This window comes from Artibeus jamaicensis, unplaced genomic scaffold (genome assembly GCF_021234435.1).
Source record: "Artibeus jamaicensis isolate MK-2021 breed Jamaican fruit bat unplaced genomic scaffold, CSHL_Jam_final contig_3174, whole genome shotgun sequence".
Taxonomy (NCBI): Eukaryota; Metazoa; Chordata; class Mammalia; order Chiroptera; family Phyllostomidae; genus Artibeus; species Artibeus jamaicensis.
Genome location: NW_026521738.1, coordinates 1,485,519 through 1,495,221, shown reverse-complemented (window position 1 = coordinate 1,495,221; position 9,703 = coordinate 1,485,519). Strand labels below are relative to the sequence as shown.

General features: G+C 38.1%; 1 protein-coding gene across 1 annotated transcript; it reads right to left on the bottom strand.

Moving 5' to 3' along the window:
- Positions 1–3,513: 3,513 nt before the first annotated feature.
- On the bottom strand, positions 3,514–8,539 carry GKN1 (gastrokine 1). The gene is made up of 6 exons (XM_037130908.2): positions 8,437–8,539; positions 6,625–6,678; positions 6,399–6,536; positions 5,123–5,233; positions 4,425–4,572; positions 3,514–3,762 (listed from the first exon to the last, which is right to left on the bottom strand). Exons 1-6 carry the CDS (start codon positions 8,446–8,448, stop codon positions 3,668–3,670), a joined length of 558 nt encoding a protein of 185 aa, XP_036986803.2. The 5' UTR covers positions 8,449–8,539; the 3' UTR covers positions 3,514–3,667.
- Between the last annotated feature and the right edge of the window lie 1,164 nt (positions 8,540–9,703).

The window sequence follows — 9,703 nt, the reverse complement described above, 5'->3', positions numbered from 1 at the left end:
GGCCAGCTTTTATCAGAACAGGGCCTAGGGAATGGTCAGCTAAATTCTCAAGGCTCCCAGAGATGTGCTTCTGCCTGCAGGCTTTCTGTTAGTCTTAATCACTGACAGTGCCTCCAGGTGTACTCCTTAGCAGCCGGGCTTCAGTTCCACAGGGTGACGTGAGGGGGATTCTTGTGAGTGGGGCTATTGCTTTCCCCCAGGTCGATGCTGCATGGATGGGAGTGATCTGCCTGAGAAAGATGGCTTCTGCAAGAATGGGGACTGACTCAGCACAGCATCCTAGCAGCTGACCCCTCAGCTTTTTCCCAGAGCCACCAACTCCAGACTTTTCACGTGGTTCTAGTCTACTTTGCCCTCTCTCTGGTAAACCTCAGGGTAAGAAATTTTACAAATTTTGGCTACAAATGAAATTTTGTGTGTTGGCCCTTCAAGAGGCTCTTTGCATCTCTAGCCATCTACCCTGGTGACAAAAACTATATTGCTTTTCACAGCCAGATGTTATTTGGGTTGCTTTCCTGGTTGTGGTGCTGTAAGCTGGGGACCCAACTTGGGGTTTTGACCTCACACTTCTTAGGGACAACTCTCCCCTGGCTACTGAAATATTCCTCCAGAACTTCAGCTGCTGCTTGTGTGAGCCCAGCCAGCCCTCTTGCACCTTTGCACTTCCTACCTGTCTCATTGAGGTGGTATGGTTTCTCCCCACAAGTTCTTGGTTTTAAGGCTTTTCTCCAGATAATATTAAATTGGTTATTCAGTGTGAATTTTCTTTAGTTGTAATTCCAGTTTGGTCCTAGGAGGTGGTTCGTGTAGCTCACACCTACTCTGCTGCCATCTTGGATCTCCCTGTATCCACATTCATGACAGAGATTGCCTTGTACTTTTCCTTTGTCATACAATCCCTGCCAAGCTTTGGAATCAGGTTAATAATATTCTTATGAAATGACTTAGAGGGAACTCCTTTTTTCTCTCCTATACACTTGATAGCTTTATGAGATTAGAATAATGTAGAAATTCAGTATTTTTTGAATCTCAGTGTAAAAATTGTCTTGGTGTACAATTTTCTTGCATGAAATTGTTTAACTTCTGAACTAATTATTTTACTGGTTATAGAATTATTAAATCTTTGTATTTCTTTTGGAGTACAATCTAGTAAGTTACTTTTTAGGAATTCAATTTACCTAAGCTTTCAAATTTATTGACATAAAGCTGTTTGTAAAACCATTTTATTGACACTTTAATATATCATCTATATTTTACTACTCTTTTTTTATTCCTAGGATTGCTTTTGATTTATCTCTTTTTATTTATTGTCAATTTAACCTAAAATTTGTCAATTTTTTGCTTTTCCAAAGAACCAATTTTTGAACTTGTTGAGCATTGCTATTGTGTATTTGTTTTCTATATTATTAACTTCTTTTTTTTATAATGTTACAGGTATTTATTTATTTATTTATTTTAAGATTTTATTTATTTATCTTTAGAGGGGAAGGGGGAAAGGAGAGAGGGAGAGAAAGATCAATGTTTGGTTGCCTTTTGTGTGTCCCCTGCTGGGAAGTGGCCTGCAGGGAACCGGCCTGCAACCCAGGCATGTGCCCTGACTGGGAATCGAACTGCGATCGGTGGTTCGCAGGCCTGCGCTCAATCCACTGAGCTACACCAGCCAGGGCTATTATTAACTTCTGATATGGTCCATATTATTTCTTTCTTCCTCTTTATTTTGAACATTTTATGCTTCCTTCCTTACTTTTAGAATTCAATGCTTGACTCAGTTTGTACACTTTCTCCTTTTATAAAATGGACATTTAAGACTATGAATTGCTATAACTGCTACTCACAAATTTTGATATGAAGTGTTTTCATTAATGCTGTGTTGAAAAAATATTCTACTTTTCATCATGAATTTTTCTTTGACCCATGTTATTTAAAATATGATGTCCAACTTCAAAACGAATGGAAGTATTTTGATTTATTTGGGGGAGAATATTTATTGTCTTTAATTGAAATCAGAAAAATCTATTCTTTATGATACCAATCATTTGAAATTTTTTGAGATCTTATTTATCCCTCAACATGTGATGATATTCATAAATATCCCATATATGCTTAAGAAGAATATGTATTCTCCATTGTTTTCTCTATATATACCCATTAAAATAACCTTGTTAATTGTGTTTAAAAATTTTTATATTCTGAACTGTTTTGTCTACAACTTGTTGAAAGATGCATGTTAAGAATCCTTAGTCTAGTGAGATTGTTAATTCTCTTGAAATTCTTACAAGTTTTTCTTCACATATTTTGATAGATATGTATAATATAGAATTTTTGTATCTTCCTGGTGAATTTAATTTCTTATCCTGAAATTTTGATTAGATATTTCTTATACGAAACATGGGATTCACCAGTTTCCAAAATCAGCCACATTACACTATATCCAGTTTGTGGGTCACAGTTCTAGTTCTTTTTTACTCACAGCAGGGTACTATCTAAGATTTTGATCTTTGAGGGGTTTTGACAGGTCTCCACATCTCATAGCTTCAGGATATTTGGAAGTTCTACACTGGTAGTACATTTCAAGTGAACAGCAATGAAATTGCCTCAGGCTAAAGAAAATTATTATAATTTCCTCCCAATTAGGATGGTTAATATTAACATTTCAAATGGTGGAAATCAGTGTCTTTGTTTGATAGGGATATATAGGAATATCCCATCTGAAGGTGTAGGAATGGATTAGATATCCTTTATGACATCCAGGAAAGAAAATGTATGGGAGCAATTTTTAAAAATTACCTGTAGTTTCTTATTGTCATATATAACATTTGGAGTCTGTATTTTCTCTGAAATCTTTCTCTTTCACTGGAAAGACCATTGCTGTATGGGGACTGTTTGTTTGATTTCACTTCCCTGGCCACAAAAGTGTGAAGGTCATGAATTCTTGAACCAAACAGGGTCAAAGAAAATTGGAATTGAGATTCAAAAGTATTAGACATTATTTCTTGTACTGGAAAGATATGTCAACATGCAAGATGAGGCTAACATTTTTGTTCAGCCATCTTCTGCCATGAGTACAAGCAGGGGAAAGAAGGGGAAGGCAGAATTTAGAAGGGAGCAGAGCAGAGCTAACATATGGCTTCAGGGAGAGAGGAGACTTGGGTCTTGGTGTCAATGCGGTTCCTTGCTCCCATCTCCTTGATACCAGCTGCTTTTCTTACTCTCAGATTATTTTAGAAGCTTCAATATCTTTTCCATAAACCCCCCTTTCTGGCTTAAGCTACTGGGAGTAAATTTCTACCCTTACTGATCTGAAACACTACTGTGCACATTAACTATAGAACAGTCTCCAGAGCAGTCAGATGGTGTTGGAACCATTCCCAGAGCTGTGGTTAGTAGTATCTGAAGCATCTAAAGGAGTTCTTTATAAGGGTCAGTTCCTGAATACTGGGTCCAATACACTTCGACAACTTGCTACCACCACGTTGCACTTTTGATCAAATGGAAATTACAAGAAATTTTAGGTTAAATTAAATCCAGTGCTAAATAGCTTTATTGAAACTTCAAGAAACCAGACATAACTAAAAGAAAATATTTCAGAATGAGATGATAGAAAACATTAGAACCCACATTTTTCATCATAGAATATTTTATGACTAAATTCATGGCAACTTCTTTTTCAGTTTTCCTCTGTACTTCCACATAAGGAAATGTTCACAATCCAGAGCACATTAACGTTGAAACACTTGCTTGAGTAAAAAAATAGGCTTGCCCCTGATAAAAAGAAAGAGAAAAAACAATATTAATGTCTTTTCAAGGACATTTGGGGGAATATGAGGCTGTGGGTAGGGGGTGGGGAGAAGGGGATGTCACACAGTTTTTAAACTAGCTCTGTGACAATTTCAAGATCTAGCTAGCTAGCTATCAAAATTAAATCAGTTGATTTCAAAGATCTGGAAAGTTGCTGTTAGGTTTCATTCCTAGGTGGATACTTTGATTTTGTGAGTTATTCTTTGGATGTCCAGAAACTAAGGGATTATTTGAGCAATAAAAAAAATCAATAGATTCTATTGGTATTGGCCTTTCATTTAGTCACTAATGTATTTCTTTGAATATATCTTAAATATTCTCTAGTTTTGCCTTGAAAAGTGTATTTCAGAAGGCTTAAGAGCACAGAATCTAGAGCCAAAATGGTTAGGACTGACCCGGGCAAGAGTTTTGTGTCCTCTATCTGTAACTCAATTTCCTCTTCCAGGAGCAAATGAATTAGCACACTTAAATCATGTAGAACAGTGCATGGCAGAGTTTAAGTGCTATGTAAGTACTGGCCTTGATTATCATCTCTGAGTAGTTGGTGTTCTCTGTGGACACATCTGAGAGTAATCCAATGATTCCACTGGTACCCGTTTGAAGTGCACAGTGGGAAGGCTACTGACCTCGAATTTCTTCTGCCATGTATGTTGGAACCCCTTTGCACATGCCAACAATGGATTTTCCAAACTGTTCCAGGTTGTTGACTTTATTGGGGTTGATGGAGTACATCAGGCCTTCGGGAGGTGGTCCCCTTGGTCCTTCACCCTGAAGCTGAGTATGGAGGAGACAGGGAAAAAAGAAAGAGGGAGAATGAATGCTAAGTCCAGTGGTTTGTTGAATTGAGGGTTGTATGCAAGACACGCGGGCAGAATTGCTTGGCTATAATTTTTCCACATTAAAATGAATAAAAATCAATTGCAACCATATATAACTCAGAATTTCTAAGTGTCCCAAGCGATTTAGCTGGTTTGAAACCTCACCTTCTCATAAAAGCACAAATCTGAGGCTAAATTTATTCTGAAGTTTGGGTCTTGCTTGGTCCTCTTATATTTCTTGGATTGAGGTATATGATAACCAGCTTCTGAGAACGCAGTTAACTTATTTTCTCTGCCTGGTCAATGAAAGGTAGCCATTTATCAGTGAGGGGCAGGTGTGAACCACAGCATTTGAGTGGGGTGCCAGCTGCTTCTCCTCAGACACTACCCACTCCACTTCCTCTTGTGTTGCATACTACTGTGGTCAAGAGGGAATGATTGTGACCTCATTATTTACTGAAAGTCATAAGATCTGCTCTGAACAAAAATAAAAGACTTATTTTTACCTTCTTTTCCTTGACCATGGCATCAAGGGCTTGAAGAGAGGGCAAGGCATCCTTGTTCATTCTGTGCACAATGCATGCCTTCTTGCGAAAGACTCTGATTGCAGCAAAGCCCTGTTAGGAAGGTGGTAGACAGTGAGGAGCAGGTTCTTCAAGGAGCTTTTCTCATCAGAAATCAGTTTCACCAGCAGAAGAAATGGAACTCTGAGATCGTGGTGGGATAAGAGTGGAGGATCTGGCCCTGTTTTGCAATTATATTCATCACTAATGTTTCTAGGGATAAACTGCAAACTCTTTCAGGGCAAAAACTGAGTGTCTAAAATTTGCTGCTTTATCTTCAGGTTCTGGCATGGTACAAGTCACTTACATATGTCTGTTTTACTGAAATAAACTAAAATACTACCACATTTTAATCTCCTTTGATTTTTACATTTCAGGGAGCCAGATGAGATAGGAATTCATTTTCTAATTGATCAGGTGATAAAACTAAAACAATAAAGAGTTGGCTTTTTAAAGTATGGAGTTTGTTAACTGCAGAGCTGATAATTGCACACTTGGGTCTTTTAACCAGAGCCAAGTGTTTCTTGCTCCCCTTACCAATCACATTTGCATTTCCTTTGGTCCCTTTGAATTGTAGGTGAAATGTCAGTTTCCTTCTTTTTAAAAGGAAATTGAAGATAGAATGAGAAAGGCTATGTTTGGGCAGCAGTATTATTGTTGCGATAGTCTTTCAGCATTACAGAAAGTATCTTGCAGGCAAAGCAAAAGAATGTTCATACTTGTCATATAGCACCAGAAATCCCTTGAACCTAGTGGGTCCTCATTACTACTCATTGGTTTGAATTTTAACTGATTGTGGAAAAGCTTACTAACAGCAGCTATATCTGGGTGGTGAAACTGGGTGAATAAAATGAGCACTTTTACTTATAACTATGCTTATGTACAGTTAGAGTTTATTTTTATTTTTTAATGATTTAATTTATTTATTTATTTATTTATTTGGGAGAAAGGAAGAGAAGGAGAAAGAGAGGGAGGGAAACACCAGTGCGTGGTTGCCTCTTGTGCACCCTCTACTGGTGACCTGGCCCACAACCCAGGCAGGTGCCCTAGACTGGGAATCGAACCAGCGACTCTTTGGTTCACAGGCTGGCACTCAATCCACTGAGCCACTCCAGCCAGGGCTAGAGTTTATTTTTAATGTTTATGATTAATAGACATTTTTAGTTAAAAAAGAAGTCCTATATTTGTAAATAGTGGAAATTGCATGTTAGCTACCTACAGCTTTGTAATCCCAGAGCATATGCCAGGAGTCCCATCCATTGTTGTTGTCAACATTGGCCACGTTATGCTCATTGTTGACACTCACTGACTGCTGCCCACTTCCACCACTGTTGTTGTTATCGCTGACGTTGATATTCTGAAATGCATAAGAATTTGATAAAAGTTTAATACCACATTTCTTTGCAAATACATTTTGGTAGCACACTTTAAAATGTGAGACTTACATAGTCAGCAAAGGCGGGAGCCAGGAGGACACCAAGAAGTCCAGCAAAGACGATCTGAAATCACAAATATTGTAACATTGGTTTCCAGTCACATGGCAAAACAATGTCCTCTTCCTTCTTTCTCTATCCACGCTTGCGGAAAATCTTTACTAATTTTACCATTCTGCACAGCGGTCTCTCTGTTCTTTGACCTTGTATAGTTTTAATCATAGAAAGTTTTAATGATAATGTAGAACTGTACGTTAACAGTAATTATGTTATGATATATAGTTTTAGAATGTTTAACGTAGGCCTTGTGAAAAATATAATAAAGTGTTAATATATTGAGAAATAAATTTGAAAGGGAATAACATACATGATGTGAAAATGGTTATAAGTTCTGAGAATCACATCTAAAAATGATTTAAGTTAATTTTCCTTTTTGATATGAATGCTTTACTCTTTTCATAGACTTCCTAACAGCAGAAGAGGTCTTTTTAATTTTTATTTTTAGAAGCAATAGATTAGGAAGCAGGTCAAATACTGGTGCTGAGAAGCAAAGGATTGAGTGCCTGGCTGTCTGTCAAGTGTGGATAGCAGGGGGGAAGTCGATAACTGTCCCAGGGTATCTGGTTCAGTCATTCGTCACTGGGTGCACTATGTTACTCATCAGAACACAGAGCTTTGTGCAGGGTGTCTGGTGCTGAGTACCTGCTCTCCTTTCCCTCACCTGGGACAAAATGTTTTGAGAAATGCACTGGTAATTCAAGGTAGGTTTTTTTTTTTGCTTAATTTTTTTCCTGATAGCCTAAGAAGGAAGTAAAAATTAGTCTAAAAAAAAATAAGTCAAGTGGTGAAAGAAATTTTAGAGATGACTAGTACAATGATGTCCTTTCACAAATGAGGAAATTGAGCTTCAAAAGTCACTTCTTAAGTGACTTGACCAAGTTCGTATTGGCTGAGGCATAACTTTTGTTAATGGTAGAACTAGGGGAGATCCAGACCTGACCTTATTTTTAACTTTGTTGTTTTTGGAACTTGCTTCTACATAACAATTTTATACTCAATTATGAAGCAGAGTCTGCAGTAATAAATTTTAGTATTTAGTAATAAAATTTAGTGTTTAGTATTTAGTAGTAATAAAATTTAGTATTTTTAAAATTTCATATTTAGTACTTTATGTTCAAACATGAAAATACTCATCTGATTGTAGCCCTATACATGATGTTATAAGAGACACAAGATACCAGTTACTTTGGCAGAATTTTGTGATCTACCTGCTACTTCCTTAGCCTTTTATCTGGAACCACAGGTGAGATGCTGCACCAGCTTTATGCTTCAGGTGTTTTCATGAATAAATCACTATGGACAGGGTCCAAGGCAAACTGTTCTTACTTGGAGATGCATTTGACAGAAGAGAATGTGACTATAAGTCTCTCACTCATTTGTTTTAATCATAGCGTTTTTATCTTGCCTGAACATACTCAGAAGTTTTGGTAAAAAGAAAATTTTATGATGTGGGGGAGAATCAGACACTTTCTAGGGATTAGGGACAGTGCTCTCTGCGCAGACTTAAATCAGGAGATCTGGAAAGTAATTTTATTAAAGATAGCATGGTATAAAGTGCTCAGACAGCTGTCTGATCCCAGTATAACTATCCTTTTCTACAGAGATGTTTGTAAAGGTCACAATTCCATGAAAATAAAAAGAGACTTTTTTAAACCAAAATTTTCCATTATGGTGATATTTCCATAAGAAGCAGATGCCCTTAGCTCAACATGTTGACAGTCTCTTGTTATAATGTAGTAAATTCAAAAGGAAAATTCTACTCACTGTGAACCTCATCTTGGCTTCACCAAAGCAAAGGAGTGAAGAGGGTAGGCAGGCATGGACTCAGACAAGAAGCCTTCTCATATTTGTACTCGACTGGTTTTACTCAAACCAGGTGTGACCAGGTGGAGTCAAAGACTTATCTTCCTTCATTTCCCACATCTATATCACAATCCATTATACCAAGAAGCCTTGGACTATCTGCCTGGTTAGTTAGGCAGTTGGACATGGAATTAACCTGACTCATCATTTGTTGAAGTTGAAGATATCACAATAAGCTCAATATGACTTATGATAACTTTTGGTCCAACTGAAGTGTGGGTGTGGATATTTTATATATTGATATTACTCAGGTTCAGAGAAGAAATAATCCCTAAAATCAAACAAGACCACAAACGAGAAATTGGCCACACTGGGCCTTCCAGGTAGCAGCTCCTGTAAGAATGTGGCAATGACTTCACCTTCTTACCTTTACCTGAGCTCATAGTAATGGTGTTGCTTAGGCTAACCATGTTCTATTAGCTGCCTCCACCAGCCTATGCCCTTTTCTGCAGTCCTGAGCTCTCTCAATGATAGTACCATACATCTGGTTAGACATCCTGGGGGCTGTCTTCAGCCCATTCTTCTGGCCACCGCATCCAGTTAGTTACTCAGCCTTGTCATTTCGTCTTAAGAATATCTCTTGCTTTTTTTTTTGTGGTACCTCAGAGGTGGTAGGCTGCTTCAGCATGAAGTTGAACATCGGTTTCCCAGCCACTGGCTGCCTGGAGCTCATTGGAATAGACAATGAATACAAACTTTGTACCTTTTATGAGAAGCATAAGGACAAGAAGTTGCTGCTGATGATCTGGGTAAAGAATGGAAGAGTTATATGGTTTGGATCAGTGATGGGAAAAACAAACAAGGTTTTCCCAGGAAAGCAGTATGTCATGACCCATAGCTGTGTCTGCCTGCTGTTGAGGAAGGGGCATTACTGTTAGAAACTGGGGAGGAGTGGTGAGAAAAAGCACAAATCTGTTTGAGGTTGCATTGTGGATGCCAATCTCAGTGTTCTCAAATTGGTCATTGTAAAAAAAAGGAAGAAAGATATTCCTGGTCTCACTGATACTACTGTGCCTCGTCCCCTGGGGCCCAAAAGAGCTAGAGAATCTGCAAGCTTTTCAGCCTCTCTAAAGAAGATGGTGTCCACCAGCATGTGGTGAGAGAGCCCCAAAACCAAGAAGGTGAGAAACCTAGGACCAAGCACCCAAGATTCAGTGTCTTGTTACTC